Raw genomic sequence first — 21,795 nt, forward strand, 5'->3', positions numbered from 1 at the left:
CACTAATAATAAACGTCAGTAAGGTGTTGACAGACCAACAGTTATAATCGAACTGAAATTGTGATCCGTTTTTGGCGGATCCTGGTGCAAGTAAATACAACACTGAACAGTGCTTAGAGAAATGAACCAGTGCTTTTACATTGCATGATGGTGGCTATTGATTCCGGTCTCTGGCAGTCCAAATAGTAAAAGATGGCCAAAATGTAAGGCAATTCTGAACAGAACCCCCCACACTGTTATACCATTTTACAACTGTTGCTGTAAATGTAGGTCTATCACAAGCGTCCACCAGTAGAAAAAGTGTTTGAACATTTACGGCAACAGTGAACTGGCCCACGGGTCGGCCACAATCCTGAACCATGTAAAAGTGACGACTTCACAATAAGGTTTACCCACTACAGGGACGTAAATAGGGCTCCGTTCACAAAGCGATATACAGTCGTAAGTCTATGGTAAAGTATGGGAGTTACCATCCCCTTAGATTTATCGTCGCTTTGTGGAGCAGAACCCAGAACCTAACCAATACCATCCCTAGAATATAAAACCTCCGACAGTCATAGGGCTCTTAATGAGTCGGCGATCATCTTCAACATCCACAGATTCTTTACCTCTCCTCTAAGCCCACCCAGTAAGGCAATACACTGCCCGTACTCTACACTATAGGAAAAGACTGTAGCTGTCGGTCATAATGACTTCATGTGTTTCATATCATCCGTTGTGTGCACTATTGGTCTGTTTGCGTCTTTCCTGAGAAGTAAATATTTGTTTTGTCTACAGTTCTGTTCACCAATTATTCTCCCGAAAATATTTTCCTCCGGAACCAAAGCAGCAACATGCGGAATCAATCATCTGTTCATCTACACACTGGTGTATCTTACCTCTACGTTGGCAGTCATCCTCATCTGCTTCACATCTGTATGACGTCATCGCAATGTCACTCTGACGTCATTTAAATATCAAAACGTAAATTCCGTTCCTACCGAAAGTCTAAACCGTTAAAACCAACAGTGCGATATATCCTCAACAAGACAGAAGGCTGTACTTTATAATCCTGATTTCTCTACCACAATGTGTGGACCGTCGAACTTTGCTGTACATACCGTTGGAGTCAGAGGAACAGCAGCACACGACTCTTTATTACGAATTGCATAATGCTTACAGCCGAGACCACACATTAGCCTGCTATTGTCTGGGTGTGTGTGGGGAGAGTTTCTGAATGGAATTAGGGCAGGAAAGAAGGTATGGTGAGGTACAGAAGCAGGTGACCCCCCTCCACCTGTTGTTGGTTCTCACTGGGAATACGGCAATGCGCTGACATGGGCTGATGGAGGAGCATCGGTTCGTTATTTCAAGGTAGACAAGACCCCTGATATTTAATTCACTGTTTGCCAGCAAGAACGTGTGTTATTTTTTGTATTTATTGAGGTTGTTCTCTCGTGTGTGCGTAGCATTTTCTACGTCAGGTGTAATTAAAGGCCTGATACTGTTCGTTTATATATGATTGGCCATTTATTCCCCAGACAAATACATGTACACTATTTGTTGTTGTTTCTTGTTTAACGCCGCACTCACCAATATTAAGGCTATATGGCTGCTGTCTGTAAATAATCGAGTCTGGAACAGACGATCCAGTGATCAACAGCATGAGCATCGATCTACGCAACTGGGATACGATGACATGTGTCAACCAAGTCAGCGAACCTAACCACCCGATCCGATTAGCCACCTCTTACGACAAACATGGGTTACTGAAGACTCGCTGACCTGGTTGCGTAGATTGATGCAACCTCGTAAGAGGCGGCTAACGGGATCGGGTGGCCAGGCTCGCTGTCTTGTTGACACATGATGTTGATCACTGGGCTATCTGGTCCTAACTCGATTATTTACAAACCGCCTCTATAAAGCTGGAATATTGCTGAGTGCGGCGTTAAAACACAAAGAAATGTATTAGTACTTAGTAGTCAAGACACCTTTAAGTCATGACAACCATATTACATGATTTAGTTGCCACTTGGAATTTGTAATCAGGATCAAATAACAAAGAACTGAAGTGAAAGACTCACATCGGTCAATAATCTTTAAAATTCAAAACTGTCAGCATTTTTATACAAGAAGATTGCTAGTCATTATTTTCTTACATCAAAAGAATAATTCCTTTTCCATCATGCAAAACGATTATCTCTTCCAATCGTTATTTCCTTCTCGTAATTCCTAGTCAGTAAAACTGAACATTAAATGATAGATATCAAAACAGTTATTACAAGCATTGAACTTGGAGCAGCCAACTTCATATAAAACACATCCTGCAGTCCAGAACACTAGTTTGATAAGGTGTTAAGTGGGAGTCAATCGCGGAATGTTTTCCTTCTTTTCAAACAAATTTCTGGTTGATCTTGTGTAACTTGTGCTCTTTTCTCGTTGCTACAACCTCTGATGATTTGTCATCCTTTCCTTCGTAGGTATGTCATGCATTGCACAGGTTGATCATTATTGAGCGCAATATGTTGTCAACCATCGCAGTGACGAGTATTATCTTTATATATGCCACTGCTGTCTTCTCCATCAACAACATATTTCTGTGTGTTGTTGTTCACAACGAATGCACCACCATCCATCTTTGAATTTGACCTAGGGCAATTGTTGGGAGTTCTACACTTCTGAGAGCTTCTCTAAATGAGTGAGTTTAGTTTTACACCGCACTCAGCAATTTTCAGCTACATGGCGGTGGTCTGTAAAAAAATCTGGACCAGACAATCCAGTGATCAACATCATGAGCATCGTTCTGCACAATTGGGATGCGATGACATGTGCCAACCAAGTCAGCAAATCTGACCTCCCGCCTTTTACGACAAGCATGGGTTACTGAAGATCAATTTTGACCCGGATGAGATAGCTGACGCTTTAACCAGTATTCCAGTTATATTAGGGTTTGTCAATCTGGGTGTGAGAGGAAAGACTAAAGCGATAAAGTACATAAACTTAGGTAAAACAAACCAAGTAATATAATCGCGGAGAACGTGGGATTCAAACCCAGAATTGGACTAGACTGGCTGCACAACAATGAGTGAGTTAGTTTAGTTATACGTCGCTTTTAGAGATATTCCAGCAATATCAAGGCGGGGGGACACCAGGTATGGGCTTCACACATTGTACCCACTTGAGGAATCGAACACGAATCTTCGGACTGACGAGCGAACGCACTTACCACTAGGCTACCCACGCCCTTGTTCCTTTGTGCTGCGCCTTCGCCTAACTTGCCATCGGTGCATGGGTGACGTCGTGATTTCTGACTGTATTCACATTGTAACTGTATTAATGACAATCGATAATTGATTTATTGTTCATGTGCATACCCATGATCACAATAACATTTGAATATTCATGAAAAGATTGTTTTTGTTTAATTTACGCCCGCATCAACATTCCAGCAATACGACAGCGTCTTGATGACAATCGAGTCTAGTCTAGACAATCCCGTGATTGATATCATGAGCAACGCTGACGGGTTGCGATGAAAGGCATTCAATTTAGTTTCCATTTAATCGCCTCTTTCTACCCATTGCTGCTGGGGACCTCACCGTTACCTGGAGTCCCACAGGAGCGGTTAAAAGATTATTTGACATGACATGATTCATATTTGCATGGTATAGTCGCCTTCAAAATTTGGGGGCGGTGGGGTAACCTAGTGGTTACAGCGTTCGCTCGTTACGCCGAAGACCCGGGTTCGAATCCCCAGGTGGGTACAATGTATGAAGCCCATTTCTGGTGTCCCCGCCGTGATATTGCTGGAATATTACTAAAAGCGGCGTAAAACTATACTCGCTAGGCGACTAACGGGAAACGGGATCGGGTTGTCCGGCTCTCTGGCTTGATTGACACATGTCATCGTATCCCAATTGCGCAGGTCGATGCTCATGATGTTGATCACTGGATTGTCTGGTCTAGATTCGATTATTTACAAACCGCCGCCATATAGCTGTAATATTGCTGAGTGCGGCGTAAAACTCAACTCACTCACTATATTTGGATTACTCCCACTTTTGTTGAACTCAGATGATTTTACGTCAGCTACAACAACGTGAGCCCTCTGGTGTAAGGGACACAACTCCACACGGGATATACGTCCTCGCGCCTCACAAAATACCTGGATACAATGAATACATTTTTATCACGGTAAGTAAACTATTTTGGTGTAGTATGCCTGCTTAAATATATGTAAAAGCGTTCATAATCAAATAATGTAAGGCGCAAACAGACTCTATTTCTGTCACAAGCTGCCCTTAAACTATGTCACCACCACCAAGTCCTCGCTCCCACGGGAGAGTGTTGTGTAAGATAATATGTCCTGTCACATTAATTAGAGGGTTTACTTTAAAGTCGTAGGGTGGTATTTCGGCTTGTATCGCAGTATATGTTATAGTTACTATTCCTTTGCTTCAGAATGGTACCGATGAAATGAAAAATATAATCTGAAAGAAAAACAGTCTCAAACGAGAAGAAAGATATGTGCCCATACCAACTTGTAATTTCAAACACTAAACGCCAAAAGAAACGTTACCCTCCTTCCTTAGTGACGGAGGTACCTATCTTCAGTTGTGATGCGTGGACGTCCACTTCTTGGTCTGTCTACGGTGATCCCAGTCTGTCTGAAGCCCTGAATAAGTCTTATAACCGTGATACGGTGGCATCCGAGGGCGTTGGCAACAGCATTGTATGTCGACCCCATCTGCACCATCCCAATAGCTCTTTCTCTCCCTTCAGCTGTTAATCGTGGCATATTTCTCGTACTTGTGTATCAGATCATGTCTTCTAGGATCTCTTTATACCCTATAGAATCATTCTACATGTGAAATAGATGTAAATACTGCTTGAATATTGCTGCATTTTGGCGATTGATATTACTATGTGTAAACAGAAAATGGAAAAATGTTACTTTGCAAGCAAAAATGTTAACAAAGATAATTTTAGATGTTCCTAAACATTTTTTCACAATATCAAAGACACGTTTTAATTGTTTTCACTCATGCAAATCAGCAGAAAATGTTTTAAAAGACTGAAATCACAGCAATGATTAGATTAGTCTACACACTCTACAACAGTTGTTTCTTGTTTTAATAGTTAAAAAATGGTGACTTTAAATGGTTTATCAATGTCCCAAAGCAGAATTTTATTTCAACCTTTCTTTTGGACACCAAAATCACTATTATTGGTTTATTTCGGCATGGACGAATATAGGACAATTTAACTCTTCTGAAAAAGGTGCATTTCACCCAAATATGAATGTATTTGAGAATTGTTTTTCGTGATTTGCATAAAGCTGTGTTGTTAAGCTTTCTTGTAAACTAAAACCTTCTAAAATATCTTTGATACTTTTTCAGTAATTCATAAAGGTAGGAGGGTAACGTTTCTTTTGGCGTCTAGTGTATATTGCCATGAAATGTAGAAAAAAAAGTTGATAAACAAAGTATAATGTAACTGTCGGTGTTTTTATGCCCGTTTGAACAAGGGGTACGAATAACAACAGAGGAACAGCTGAGGGCCTTGCTGAACAGGACATTCTCAAAACTTCACCCTGAAATATAGTCAATAACACTGTCATGCTGTCAACTGAAACAACGATTTAACTGACAGCTGCATGATCTGAACTATTGATTGATTTATTGTTGTTGTTTAACGCCGCACTAAGAAATATTCCAGCGGTGGTCTGTTAGTAATCGAGTCTGGACCCGACAATCCAGTGCTCGACAGCATGAGCATCGATCTACGCAATTGAAATGTGTCAACCAAGTCAGCGAGCCTGACCACACGATCCCGTCAGTCGCCTCTTACGACAAGCATGGGTTGCTGAAGACCAATTCGAACCCGGATCCCAATTGCGTAGAACGATGCTCATGATATTGATCACTGGATTGTCTGGTCCAGACTCGATTATTTACAGACCGCCGCCATACACCTGTAATATTGCTGAGTGCGGCGTAAAACTAAACTCACGCGCTCACATGATCATCAGATACTATTACTCTCAATGTCATATTAAATGGAATTGTGGATTAACAAGGGAATATGTAAATTTTCGATTGCATGCATATTGATACAAATAATACAAAGGGATTTATATGAACTGTTATCGCCGTTCTCACATTTCCGTCACGGTGCAGTGAAACTTGTGCCTAGAAAGCTTCCTTAAATACTTCCCTTCATTTAAACGTCAATATAAACAACTATTTATATCATATGTAGTGTTGGGTGAAACTGTGTTGGACTTCCTGCAAGATTTCCGTCGTGTTTCGTCGTAACACAAATCTTTAAATTCTGTACAACCATGGTTTAACTTCCTGCTTGTTATCAGCACCACATACATTGTATGTCCTAGGGTAAGCTTAGGGACCTGCCCTGACAGCTTTCTAGGTGAGGGACAGTTGAAACCTGATGAAACCTGAGTGATATACAAGACTACGTTAACCAACACTTAACCATCATTACTCTCAACACACACGATGCAAACGTGAGTATGCTTGTTAACTATACGTCGTTTCTAATGTATTTATAGGGAAAATGTCGATCATTAAGAACACTGAATTTCGTTCTAAATCATGTTCGAAGAGTTGGCTGCCTGTTCAAATATTCAACACATTCAAGCCATATAACTTACACATTTTTCTTTATATTAGAGAGATCTGTTTTGTGACATCAACTTCGTATTGTTTCATGTGTGTTGATTAACAAATTCAGGAAGAATAATGTTTGCACATGCGAAACTATTTGATGAATGTATGCATGTATGCATGTATTGTCCTGTTTTTTACCATGAACGTGATCTGTACTCAGAATTCGATAATCCGACATCCTCGATAATCCGACAATTTGACAGGTGTGTAAATCTGGCCATTGTTTTCATGTGTTTTGTAGCATGTGTAACATATGTAAATGCTGTGATTGTAGGACATTCATTTTAATACCTTTGAAATCTCGTATGACCAGGGTTAGGTTTGTCATATATTTAGTACACGCGTGAATGGTTGGTAATGGGTAAATATAGTGTTACAAGATTAACACTACTTTAACATGTATTTCAATGGTTCTGTAATGTAACTGTCACATCGGGTTCGTTAGCGCGTCGGACCACGCCATAATGCACGGAGATCATTAGAAACACATGGCGACGTGATACCCACTGAGCACCACTGTCAACGTGCCTGCCTGTCTTGACATACAGTCTGTTTAAAAGGTTCAAATATTGGGTCTATGGGTCAGAGCAATATGTATGTTAGGGAGTGTTTGTGTGCATGTGTGAGAGAGGGTGAGGGTGTGGGATGGGGTACTGATAAGCCTTTCTGATCAGTAGGTAATACCGTTTATTCTTTTTCTAATGGAAATTAATTATAGTTTAAATAACTGACCTTAGGTACACTTCTTATATATGACATACATACTCATGATCATAGCTGCACAAATTTTATTATGTATACTTTCAAAAAAAGATGATTACAATGTTAACTACCCATCAAAAGTTTAGACTCACTTAAAGCACTCACTATATGTTATGTATATACATATGGTTACATCGAAGATGAATTTCTCCACTAATTTGGGGGGAACCAACTGCAAACCTTATGGAGATGAATTGCACGAGGATCATGCATGAAATTGCTGAAAAGCATGTGCAAATATCGTACATGTGAACTGATGCGTTTTGGTGTAAAGTTGTGTTAAGAATTCGCCAATTTTCACTGAGTTTCATCATTTATTGAACTCAGGACAATAATCTTTTCAACTTTACGAATTTGTTTTCCAGTACATCAGTTCATGTGTAAACAGTGCCTTTAAACAGCAGGAATACTTTGCAAAATGTAGTTCAGAACAGTTGACTGAAGCAAGTTGCTACATTTACACTAGTGAGTCTAAACATTTGATGGGCAGTATATTAATGATGTAAATGTGTAAATATGCACACACTTGGTATTAGAGCTGTGTTTCGTAGCCTTAGTGGAGAGACGATATATCCTGATACCAGTTTAATGAGGCGAGATGATATATCATGAGTGAGTGAGTGAGTTAAAGTTTATGGTCACAGTGGCAGTATTTCAGCCATATCGTGACTTAAAATAGTTATAATTTCATTAAAACATGTGTTACATTCACACACACACTTAAAGAGCTGGTGGTCTAATAAAATTTCAGCATTTCATGTTGAAGAAGGTACAATCAAACATGTTCAGCACGCCTCAAAATACATTTGAAACTGGAGTTTCCTTTGGGAAGTTGTGTTTTTACACCAATTCTTTCACAAACAATTCAATGTAATTTATATTAGAATTCAGAATCACTGGTAAAACCCTCTTAAGTCTGCTGTCTAAATTGTGTCTTATCTTTGTTCTCTTTCTTAACAAAGCTAAGACATCATTCATAGTTGTGAATAAATGGTGTTATTTGTCAAACAACTAAAACCTTGTATTGTACAGTTCACAAAGTTTTAAAATGTTCACACTCTATCACTTCTACACCAACTCCTGTGTTCATGTGACCGATACAAACAAATTCCTACAAGGTTCAATTTGTTTTTAAATTTCAGAAGAATTTCAAAGAGACTCCCTTCCTATTCCTAATGTAATACTCGTTACAACTTTAAGTAGTACTTAAGTACTATCGGGATGTATGGTCTCTTGTGGCGATACATCGATGTATCACGGACCCTCGCGATATAAATATCCTGATGTATTTCCTAAATGAGTTTTGTATTGATGCATTCCTATCGCATAGTTGACTATGCCAACATCGATACTATCGATGAGTCGTTACGCCACTACGTGGGATGGCCTCTTTTTGATTCGGAATACAGATATTGTCCCATGCGGACGTTTTTTCAAGTTTCAGTTACCCGTCGGAATATACTGTACACCTATTCTGATTCCATCACTTAGGTAGATTATAGAAAACTCTAGTGATTGCAATTAGTTCATAAAGTTAGATAACTCAGCAGTTTCTGTAATTATTGAAAGCTTACTACCTGACATCATTTATGTTGCTCATGCGTTTTAAATGTTTGCTGTCTGACTTCTTATACATTATATGATAATGTTATTCATTTTGGCATCCCAATATTATGGAATATAATGTGAACTTATTAATCAATCAAAGTACCGAAACGTATTATTTGTATGCTTTACTGTTATTGGGTGAAACTGTTAAATGTTTCCATATGTTGTTGACGCGGCATGGACGCCTTGTAACATCATTATTTGATTATGATTCACAAACACATGCTCATCATATGGTTGGAATCGTGCCACGGATTAGCAGATATTTATCATGAAGGTTTTTCATGTACGTGGCTTGAAACGCGCTTTTACAAAGGCCTATAGGTTCGATCACATTAATATTCGTTTTACAGCTTCTTTTCTCTTAACATGCTCACGTCAGAACTCACTTAAATTCTAATCGTAGATAAAAGAATATGACAATAAATAGTATGCCAAATTATCATTACCATGACAACCCTGTGATATTTCACCTTATATAAGAGAGTAATAAATACGATGCTATGTATGGAAGTACTACTGCAGATGATAGTGTATGTCGTAAATTTCAATAAGTTGCTGCAGCGCTATCCCTAATCACTGGGTATCTATACAATTATATGTGTGATTGATGAGAACATGCGTCGCTACTTTTCTCAATAAGATGAATTCATGTATGTAGCGTGAAACCGGCAGATGCCTATAAAAGAAAGTGTTTGCCCTACCTGTAACAACCATGTCCCGTGTCTATAAAGGGAATATAATGTGGGAAAGAATAACGTGTACTTTTATCAGGGCCCGTTTATGATGATACATATTGCGATCTTTCGCAATAATCTCACTGGCTATCAGATTGAGGGTACTTTTCAAACATAACCGGTATTTCTATTATTGTATTTATACAGCAACATTCTTCGAACTTTTTCCATATACGTCCGCCAGATACATCGCAAACTACCTCTTTCTCTCTTGGTCTTCTCAAACGACTGTTGCAAGTTCGAAGAATCCTGGTCAAAGTAGAAAAGTCTTAAGACTATTCCCTAGAAATCTGTAACATACACATTGTACCCTAAATGGGTAGAGCTTCCGTTCGGGGGAATATCAGAAGGACAGCGATACTATTATCTCCAATGTTATAGAAAGCACTCCACTTACTTAGGAAAACAATAACCCACTGAGATATTGCATTCTTGTCGGAATCAATATTTTCGGCACCTGTCAGATCTGAACTTGAACATGCGAGGCCTGCGTCTATGTCAGGTTAAAGGTCTGCAAGATGTTTAGCAACACTGGGGCGTAATAGTCATAGGCCTGCTCCAAACAACGGAATATATATCTTGTGAGAAGGACTTCTCCGACATGGAAAATTACAGCAATGCAACATCACATTTACTTGTGTGACGACCGCCTCCGTGGTGTAGTGGTTACAGCGTCCGCCCGGAAAGCGGAAGGTCGCGGGTTCGATCCCCGACCGCGTCATACCAAAAGACGTTAAAATATGGTACTTGTTGGTCCCTGCCTGGCGCTCGGCATTAATGGGTACAACAAGGACTGGTCGGCTTGGAGTCAGTATAATGTGTCTGAGTGGGGTATTCATGCTTCACTGCGGCATGGTATCTCAGTGGGCTTGCACTATAAAACCAGCTTCAGTCTGGTCTAGTACAAGCCGCCGCACATACACATAGACACGCATGCACGTCGTCATATGAACGAAATATTCTCAAGCACGACGTTAAACCCAATTTCACCTTACCTTCTTGTGTGACATTTGCTTTCGGAATCTGGGTTTATGAATCGTCAATTTAATAAGGACAATCAAGGTTCAGCATGCCTATGGTATACTCAGAGAACGCACCCGCCTGTGCTATCCGGTCATAATTGCAACACGATAAAACCTATTTTTTATTTCATGTCTCACAGAATATATAATTTGATATAGCATTGTTTGTTATTGTATACGTTTGTGTTAATGAAACAAATGTGGACAACTTTAAGTTCATGTGTGGCGTTATTACAGCAAAGGCTGAGCGGAAGGAGAAATAACATGGTTCAGGCACCGTGAGACTATTAAGAAAGGTCACATGCAGTGCAATAATATTCCAATTATGTACTGCCAAAAACTATATTACAGTACTGATGCGAGAGCTGAAAAGACTTAAGAAATTACGAGTTGGTTCGTGTAGCGTATTTGGCCGTGCTCCAAAAGAGATAAAGTGCTATTCTGTTGGGACAGCTAGGGACACTTGCAAGGTCAAAGGGGCCGCTCATCGCCCTTTTGTTCACCACTCACAAGATTTGCCTACACCGCAGACAAAGCGTAACTGATACTGGTAGCAAGAGCGAGGGCAGCTTAATAAGCCATTTTAGCTTGAGTAATACTGCATTCTTAGTCAGGCTCTTTTGATGATAAGAATAATGAGGTCACGTGAACGTTGATTTCACAAGTACTAAAATGTGTGAAAATGAAATTCCATGAACCAAGTAATTCACATGATGGAAACAAATGATCATCTTGCTTGAGCACAGGTAACATGAAGGTGTATGAACCGTTCATATACATACCCCTGAAGTCCGGTATGATACATAAATATCTAAGGTGTGTAAACATTTGCAAATTTGAAAATTTACATGTGTTTCCCCACCTAAGTAAATTTACATGTTTCCAGCCTGAGCAAACTTAAAACGAAATCCAAAATTTCAGCACCCATTGAAATTCAAAGGAATGCATCGGAAATACTGTATGTTCATGTATTTACTGGGGTATCTGTTTTGCAATTCATGTTTGGAAATACCTCACAATCCGGTCAGGGCATACATGAACGACGTAATTGTGCATACGAAAATGTACGATGAGCATATGTTTCAAAGGTATAGATTCATATGAAATATATGCTCGAAGTTAGGAAATATCTGAAAACATACGTAAATCCGGTCATGGCATGTACAGTACAACCAGAAATTATTGAGAATTTAAGATTGTAATTTTTTTTTTTTCACTCATTACTCACGTATTAAATGTGAATATTAGCAGAACGTAACTGCAGATTCAAAGACAGGTGAACAGTTAGTATTTTGTCAAGTGGCCATGGGCAGCAATGCAGGCTTCAATGCGGCGGGGCATACTACTGATCAAAGAAGTTAGAAAGTCGTGGTCCATGCTGTCCCAATATCGGATCACCTCTTCTTTCATTTCAGCAATATTTGTCAGAATTTTCTTATTGACACTTTCCTTCATAAGTCCCCAAACATTTTCTATTGGATTTAGGTCAGGGCTATAGCTTGGCCAATCTAATAATGTCATATTTTGGGTCCGAAACCAGGCCTGTGAATGCTTTGAACGATGTTTTGGGTCGTTGTCCTGCTGGAAAATCCAAAACTTTCCATAGAACACGTGATCAGATGGAAGTAAATGTCCCTCGAGAATATCTGTGTACCGCTCACAGTTCATATTCCCATCAAATACACAGAGGGGCGTTGCCCCTAACACAGATATGCCATCCCACACGTTAAATTTCGGACTGTACTTTGGGCGCTGATACAAAGGTTTTTCAGTTTGTTTGGTCCAGAATTTCAGTGTCTTAGGAAACAACCACACAGAACCACACTTTGTCCCAGTTAAAATTTCTATGCTGTAAGCACCAGTTCAACCTTCGCTCCTTTTGTTCAGGTTTCATGATCGGTGATGGAATTCCTCGACTTTTCTGCCAACCCATTGCATGCAGCTCAGTTCTAATTGTCTCCTTACAGACAGCCAAAGTTCCTCTATCAATCATATCCAGCCTTAAGTTTTCTTAACTCCTTCGTTTGTTTTTAGAAACAAGAATAGGAAGCCGCCTCCTGTCACCGACAGTCAATTTTCTGGGCCTACCTGCGCCTCCCTGGTGCTCAATGCCATATCCATTTGCAATATATTTCAAAACACGATAAACAGTGGACAAAGGGATGCCTGTTCTACTTGAAATCACTTTACCTGATCTGATGTCCTTGTTATAATACTCTAAAATCAACTTCCTCTTCTCTAAATCATCCATACTGAGGATCACTGAAAATGTCGTCTGCTAGCAAGTAAACAAAGGGGGATAACTCTTCACAAACTAATGAAAAAGGATTAACGGAGTTGTCTCTCTTGAATGAAACCAAGCACTTGATAGCTGGTCAAGGTTGTTTATACTAGAAATCCAATTAAACATATTCCTAAAATTCTCAATAATTTCTGGTCATACTATATTTCCTACTGTATTTACGTTTATTTCAATGGTTTACTATCCGGCTTTTGGTCCTGTGCTATTGCTTCTCAATTCACCGGACAAACTGTGGCATGGCAGGTGATAATAGGATTACCTGCACCAAAGATGAGTTACTTCACATCAAACAAAGGACTCATCATGACTGACTGTAATCTAATCATCCCACCTGATGCAGTTATCAACCACAAGCGCCGTTGCCGTCGCCTTTTCAGACGAGGTAGAAGAGGGGGCAGAACAAAACTAAGACCAATCGAAGTTGACATTGTTCACCAACCAACCTTGGACAAGTTAACCCTGACAACCTGGTATGTTATTCTACCAACAAAACTATCCCCAAATCTTAAAGTATGCCTGATAAACATTCGTTCTGCATGCAACAAGTGTGATGACATCGTGGATTTGTATACTGACAGGAGCATTGACATAATGGTCTCTACTGAAACATGGCTCCATCCGTGTGGTGACGAGTCGAAAATAGCGGCCATGACTCATCCCGGCTACACATGTAAACATAAGCCCCGCCTATCACGTGGTGGGGGGTGTGGCTATAATCCATGGATCTCATTTCAATGTCAAAATGCTGTTTCCTCATTTGAAACTCTTGACTTCTTGTTGACAACAGGAAAAACTTCAACAAACATCGTGGCCTTATACCGTAGACCACACCATCCAAAAAGAACCAGCTCTCTTTCCGTGAATTCCTAGATGAGTTTTCATCATTCGGACTCTAAATGTACAACATTAGTGGGACTTGGTGATTTTAGCATCGATTTCAATTCCACTCCCTCTAACACACATGCATCAAATATGAAGAAGCTCTTGGAAAGGTTGCATTTGGTTCCGCTAGTCAGTGAACCCACACACCAGCGTGCCCATAACCTTGACTGAGTAAGAATGTGCGTCTGACCGATGTTAGGGTTAGTGATCTGCAGATCTTGGATAACTTCCTAGTGACATTCCATCTGGATGTTAACAACCCTCCCAGTCCTAAAAATCATATCAATTGCAGAAATATCAAAGCTATCGATCACCTAACCTTCAGTTCGGACTTGCCTGAATCAAATGCTCTGTCACATCTGTACGATACTGTCCTCCAGAAGCTGTTGGATAAACACGCCCCTCTGAAGAAGCTAATCCCTCGCCGTACAGCAGAAAGAGCGTGGCGACGGCCTCGCCTTGAAATTAACAGGCAGATATATTGGTAAGTTGATCGAAAGGGCTGTGACTGAACGGCTATCCGAACACCTGTGCAAGCGCAATCTCTTGCATGTCTTAGGCTACTTACAATCTGCTTATAGCCCCAACCATAGCACAGAGACTGCCTTGATCGGGATCTTGAATGACTTAAGACTGGGCGTCGATGATAACAAGGTTGGACTCTTGACGCTGCTAGGCCTTAGCTCGGCGTTCGATACCACTGATCATCAGCTACTTATTCACAGATTCAGGAGTGACTTTCAGATTGTGGGAACTTACTTAAGTCCTACTTAACTGACAGGTATCGGTATTCACGCACGATCCAACTCACATGTGGGATACCCCAAGGATCGGTCCTCGGACCAGTTCTTTTCCTCCTTTACATCAAGGAACTGGGATCCATCTTCGATAACCACCTGCTCGGCCGCCACCAATATGCTGATGCTCAGGTGTACACATTCTTCCCTACAGGCCCAATGCAATCTTATACTGCTCTTAAAGATCTAGGTCATTGATTTGATGAGGAAAGATCTAGGTCATTGATTTGATGAGGTGAAGCAATGGATGCGCAGCAATAAGTTAAAACTCAACAGTGCCAAAACTGAGTGTATTCTTGTTGGGAAAGCCAAGCACAGAAATCAGTGTGAGGTCAGTTCTTTCCAGTTTGAGGGATCGTCTATCAGCTTCTCTGAGAAGTTCAGAGACCTTGGTGTCATCATAGATGTTGATCTGTCACTCGATGATAACATCTCTCATATTGTGCAGGCCTCCTTCACGTCCGTCAGGCATATTGGAAATTGCTCTTACACTCTCTCTTGTTGTCTCGAAATTAGACTACTGCAACTGTCTGGTGCCACTAAATCTCAGCTAGTGAGTCCACAACACTGTTGCGCGCATTGTCACACGAACAGGGAAGTACGAACACATCAGTCCTGTTCTTTAATCACTCCATTGGCTACCAGTTGAAAAACGAATTTTCTTCAAAGTCTTATGCATTTTGTTCCGTTGTCTCTCAGGCTCTGCTCCGGTCTACCTCTCCAGTATCCTCACTCCATATTTGCCTTCTCGATCTCTGCGGTCTCAGAGTAAAAACCTCCACAAAATCCCCAAAGTAGGATCAACTCTACATGGACGCCGAACCTTCTCCTGCTCTGCTGCTGTAGAATGGAACAATCTTCATGAGTATCTCCGCCTTTGTTTCTCTCCTCGTCAGGAACCAACTCAAGACATACTAGTACCTCTACAAATTGGCTTTCCACAAGTGACTCGCAATAATCTCTCTTCTTTGACTTACTTGGAAAAAGTGACCTCAGAACTGCGCCTTGAGCATGTCACGGACATGGATATCTGCGCTATATAAATAGTCTATTGTTATATATGCCTGTGTGAATGTTTGTTCACATGTGCATACATATGTTTGTATATTCATGTGCTATTTGTGACTATATACGTGTATGTACGTTTATACACGTATGTGTATCTGTTAGAGAACATTGGTGAGGTGAGGTGAAATTGGGTTTTACGTCGTGCTTGAGAATATTTCGCTCATATGACGACGTGCATGCGTGTGTATGTGTATGTGCGGCTGCTTGTACTAGCCCAGACTTAAGCTGGTTTTATAGTGCTAGCCCACTGAGATACCATGCCGCAGTGAAGCATAAATACCCTACTCAGACACATTATACTGACTCCAAGCCGACCAGTCCTTGTTGTACCCATTAATGCCGAGCGCCAGGCAGGGACCAATAAGTACCATATTTTAGCGTCTTTTGGTATGACGCTCTACACCACGGAGGCGGTCGAGAACATTGGTAGGAAGGTGTGAGTGCAAATGCATATCGGTGTGTTCGTGTGCGTGCGTGCGCGCGCGTATGTCTGCTAAATAGGTCATTCCCAAAACTACAATGTGATCGTCAGTTCAACATTTTCAACAAATGATTTTTTCTTTCAGAAAAGTATGTCATGCACGTGCAGTACCTGCGAGAAGGTTGTACGTCAGTACGTAGACACACAGGAAAAGGTGCCAAATTTGTTCGTTGATCACCTTGACATATGCGATTTAAAAGGCAAAAGGAAACATAAAACGCAAAAGCAGAAAAGACTGAGAGAAATCGAAATCCATTTGTCTGCCCTCAGAAATACAGCAGGTGGCAAAATTATTCTTCATGTCAACGGGACAGCTTGTGACGATCGTTTCCTTGGATGCGTTGATGAGTTCCTGGAAGAAAGTTTGAATAATTTCATATGTGATGGAACCTTGTTTGTTGATACATACACACGGAGATGGCTAAGTGAGATAAGCACATTTGAGGAATTCACAGATTGTATCCTCATATCGGTTGAGAAAACAAAAGGAGTTGCTACTGTGGATTTTAAAACGAAGATTTGTTCGGACTTAAAAGTCGAAAGGCCATCAACTCTTAACATCGTGTCTATCTTGTGTCACAGGAAGAGTTCCTTCGAAAAAGCAGCAACATTAAGAGGCCTGCCACCAAATCCACAAGAAAGTCGAAACATCCAGCTCAAAACATATCGACCTAAAGACCAAGAAAAAAGCAACATTGAAAGTCACCCAGATAAATTTGCTATTTATATTTGGGACAAACTTCGCTTCCGGGAATACCTCAGCTGTATGACCAAAGATGAAGACGGAGGGTCCTTTTATTTAGGAATTACAGAAAAAGAAACGGAATATCAGCGTGCATCACCGGGGAGCCCACGAACCTACAGTAGTTTGGTTCCAGATATTGAGGGATTTGTATTGCCCTGTAGTGAAGATGATTTAAAGAACAGTCTTCTGCGTTTGATTCAATCTCACGTCAGGATACTACACGTTGATACAGCCCTCAAGACCCTTTCACCAGATCTTGTAAAATTTCAATTTCATCGTTTGGAACGAATTTCTTCTGAAAGCAAAAGGTATGTTCTGGAGATTGCGGTTGGTTATACGGGCGGGATAGTGTTCTATGACGAAGAAGGTCCAGTGGCGTATCACTTAAATGAAGGGGAAGTTCAAAGAATTACCCCTGACGACTGGTTGAGCAGAGTAACAAAAACCTTTGATGATCTCAAAGGTGATTCATCTCCATAGTAAGCAAGAACCTTGTGAACAAAAACTAAAGTAGATGAACTCATTTATCGATTCATTACAGCAGAATCTTCATACGTTTTCTTCTTGGTCAGAATCAATAATATAAAATGACATCAAGTTCCGATGCGAATCGTTCGAGTCTCTCAGACGGTACCTTAGACAACCTTCATAAAGGAATGGTTTGTGCTTACAATAACAAACGTGAAGACAGCAGTGGTGGCAATGATGAAACATTGGACAACCCAAAAAAACAAGTCCACAAAGGCAGGATCCGATGGTTATATTAGCGAATCGTCCACTATCCTCAGACGCAAAAAACGACTAATACCAGGTGAGATAGCTCCTTTCATTGTTGGGGATAAATGGTGCTTGAAATATTTCATGGTACTTTCAGCACTGGAGTCACCTTGCCACATTCACTTGTACCTGTTTTGTATTTCCTGTAAAATGGCTTAGTGTCCATGTGGTGTTTAATCTCTATTTTTAATGTCTGATCCTTCATTTGATCAGCACCGTGAAGATCCGGGTCAAAATTGATCTTCAGCAACCCATGCTTGGGAATCGAACCCGGGTCTTCGGCGTGACGAGCCAACGCTTTAACCACTAGACTACCCCACCGCCCCTACATATTCATACAAATAATACAAAGGGATTTATGTGAACTACATGTATGTTGTTCAAATTTCAAATTGACTTAAGTCATTGTGTTTGACTTTTTCTTACCTGCACAAATCACTGCCGATTCATGCAGACATGAGAAAATCATGTCTGGTATTCATGTTGTATGCATATCAGCGAACCCATTCAAATGTTTCCAAATTTTATACTTTTGCGTTCCATTTTTTTCAGAGGAAAGCAATGTTTGTACATTTCAAAGTAGTTTCTTGTTCCTCTACATTAATATGAATGAGCGCGCATTGTTTCAGGTCAGCTTCCTGTATGTTTACATTAATCTAAATGAGCCCACAATGTTTCAGAGTAGCTTCAGTGTCCTTTATATTGGTATGTGTATGCATGCAACGCTTCATAGTAACGTCTAATACCTTCATGGTGTCTATCTATAATACGGGACGGTGGGGTAGTCTAGTGGTTAAAGAGTTCGCTCGTCACGCCGAAGACCCTGGTTCGAGTCCCCACGTGGGTACCATGTGTGAAGCCCATTTCTGGTGTCCCCCGCCGTGAAATTGCTGGAATATTGCTAAAGCGGCGTAAAACTAAACTCACTCACTCACTATCCATAATACAAAAGCTGACATTCACGAAACACGATTTCTAACGGAACAAATCTATGGTATTGTTTCAACATCCAAATGAACTCAACGGACTGTATGATAAATTGGGTAGATAAAGAGTAGGTGTGTCATGTACAAGTATGCATTAGTCACGATAAACTATGCTGGTTCATTTTATTTACAAAAATACTCCAACATGAATATTTTTACCTAGATGAAGTGACTCTTGCTAAGCCCCAGCAGTTACCTTCCAGTTATGACCAGAAGGATCTGATGAGTATTTTGATGAATATTCAAACACAACAAGGTGAGATCAAATGAGGAGAAGGTAGAAAGATGGCAAATGTTGAAAAGTAAGAAGCAAAAATGTTTGACAGTGACAAGAATATAAAGGAAGGGTTGAAAGTGTTGTTTTTGCAGCTCGTGAACTATAAAAGCCATAAAGGATATTTGCATTTTATTGAGCGTTTCACTGACAAATATTATTTTTGTTTCACGATGGTCTGTCAAACTACGCCTAGTTCATTGTTTTCTTTCTTTGAAAAGTGGACCTCAGACAAGTTATGTCGAAAAATGACACATATGTTTGCCAAAGAAAGAGTGCGAAAGACTGGCTTGTGACATGTGACAATTCGGATATATTGTGACGCTGCATCTCGAAGAGGGACAAATTATGATCATTCCTACTCTGTTGGCAAGAGGTGTTGAATGTGTTTACTGGTGTTGCAAAGAAATGTTGTGTTCAGAAGCATCAACCACACTTAGCATGATGGATGAAGGAACGAACGAATAATGAATGAATGATTGGATGAATGAATGAATGATTGGATAAATGAATGAATGAAATGAAACTTTTCAGCTACACCCATGCACCTGTAAAGATACAGTTCCAATGTTTGTATGCCAATATTAGCAAAATGTGCCTGTAATCATTGGCATTTTATTTCTTTTTTTTTAGACAGTCTTCTTTCGGACATTCAACGGATATTATGTAAGCTTTAAGCAAGGCAATAATATATATGCACGTCTATGTGTGATAACTTGTCCTGATAGATGTATCATGTGATTCAGTTTGAAACCAAATGTTGTTGACATGATGGCATTCTCTGTTTTGACAGACACCCTGCTGAAGGAGGTAAGGGAGATCAAAGACACACAGAAAGAGATTCAACGAGATCTGGTGAGACTTAAGGGTAAGTGTGATCTTAAACCTCTAAAGACCGCGTTACTGCCCGTTTCACCGAACCAGACTTATTATAACAAGTGATTGTATTTCTGTAAACCAGGGTGGTGTGATTTACCAGGATTCGCTGTGCTGGTAGATGCCATCTTTAGGTCGTTGGTTCGAATCCAACATTTGCTGCGAATATGATCTTAGAGCTGTTACTACCAGACCTCTTCTTGCTGGTTTCGCCAAAGGGGTTGACATCAAAGTCCTTAATATGTCATAATCTCAACCTGTTCCCTACACAGTATGTTTTTAATTTGTCTTTATAGTTTTATGGCACACATTCTTCATTGATAACGTGATGTGAAGTTATCCGTCTTCATTTCAGGCAGCAGCAGTGATGGTGACCTCAGTGTATCGGGTCTTAACTATGAAAGACGTGCCCGATATTCAGTGAGTATGAACAAATATATATCCTATAGAGTACGCAACATTCTCCCAATGTCTTACCCCTCTGACAGTAACGTCTCCTCTACGAGAACTGAGATATTTGTAGTGTAATCGAATTTACAAGTATGCGAGAGTTTGTACAGAAGAAATATCTCCTTGTATGTCTTATTTGATGTGAGCAAAACATTCTCACTTGCAGATTCGTCCCATAAGCACAGTATCTATGAGAATTCAAGAAATGCTGAATTCTGAATCATCATATGGAGAAACAAATGAAGAGGAGATCAATACCAAACTTTAAGATTGTTATTAGTTTGTAATCACTGCACAACACGAACTTTCGTGTGTACTAATGGATGTCCTAATGACAAACTTTAAGTCAGTCTTTCACCGACGACCAGACAAATGAGTTTCATCCTTGAAAAGTACAGCTTAGAAATACTTTGTCAATTTCAATGAATCGGTTATATGTATACCCGTTCCTAAGAATTACATTCAACCACATATTCAATGAGTTTATACAAATGTATTTATGCGCTTCTTAGAATCTCAGTTCATACTCCTGAAGAATCTGGCCCGGTAACATATGCAGTTGTCATGTGTAGGAGTCGTGGTATCGTACCTTCATGTTTCAAGTTGATACGAGTGAACTGAACATGAAAACAGAAATCATCTAAGAACAGGTTTTTTAATGTCACTTATTGACATTTTAAGAAGGAACATGAAAAAATACTGTGTGAAATGTGTACCCTACAGAAATTTGTCACGGAAGTAAAACCATGTTTCAGATAACGTAATGTCACAAACGTGTGAAGGCATGAACAGTGTATTTTCACAAGATGACGATTTGTGGCTTCAGCATAGAAATTCGGCATTGGGAATCTATTACCACATATGCAGATATAGATAAGAAGAGAACATTTAAGTAGTGATCATTGTGGGAATCGTTGAAGCTGCTATATAAATGTGAGTTCGTGATTTCATTCAAGCAATCAGAATTAGTTTTAAATAATGTGAAGTCAGGAAAACTACTAAAGAACAAAAAGCAAAAACTCCGTTAGAAATGCTGCGATGGATTTGCAACCCAATACAGATTTGTATCCAAATAGGAAGGAAAGTATTGTTTGTTATTGCCTACAAGAGAAGCTGCATTGAAGAAGTTCATTTGTTCCAGCTCCACAAAAAGATTTCGTTGTGCAGCGCTAGATGTGTTAATATTTTCATATGATGATAGTAAGAGAACGTAAACCCTAATCACCCCTCTCTCTCTCTCTCTCTCTCTCTCTCTCTCTCTCTCTCTCTCTCTCTCTCTCTCTCCCTCTCTCTCTCTCTCTCTCTCTCTCTCTCTCTCTCTCTCTCCTCTCTCTCTCTCCTCTCTCTCTCTCTCTCTCTC

General features: G+C 40.1%; 1 protein-coding gene across 3 annotated transcripts in view; it reads left to right on the forward strand.

The window, feature by feature from the left end:
* The first annotated feature begins 6,334 nt into the window (after positions 1-6,334).
* The window catches only part of LOC124270105, a 36,691-nt gene continuing 21,230 nt past the window's right edge, over positions 6,335-21,795 (forward strand). For 2 of the 3 annotated variants that reach the window (XR_006896680.1, XM_046705143.1), the window contains exons 1-6: positions 6,335-6,505; positions 16,413-17,883; positions 18,999-19,091; positions 19,903-19,977; positions 20,341-20,405; positions 20,602-21,721. Coding sequence is in view for 2 of the 3 variants with exons in the window: in XM_046705143.1 (XP_046561099.1) it covers positions 17,775-17,883; positions 18,999-19,091; positions 19,903-19,977; positions 20,341-20,405; positions 20,602-20,703 (444 nt within the window). In the remaining variant the exon portion in view is untranslated. Of the gene's footprint in view, positions 6,506-16,412; positions 17,884-18,998; positions 19,092-19,902; positions 19,978-20,340; positions 20,406-20,601; positions 21,722-21,795 lie in introns of those variants that run through there. The other variant, XM_046705135.1, reaches the window with a different exon arrangement.

Source organism: Haliotis rubra, unplaced genomic scaffold, assembly GCF_003918875.1.
Source record: "Haliotis rubra isolate DU_JTF1 unplaced genomic scaffold, ASM391887v1 Scf102, whole genome shotgun sequence".
Classification (NCBI taxonomy): Eukaryota; Metazoa; Mollusca; class Gastropoda; order Lepetellida; family Haliotidae; genus Haliotis; species Haliotis rubra.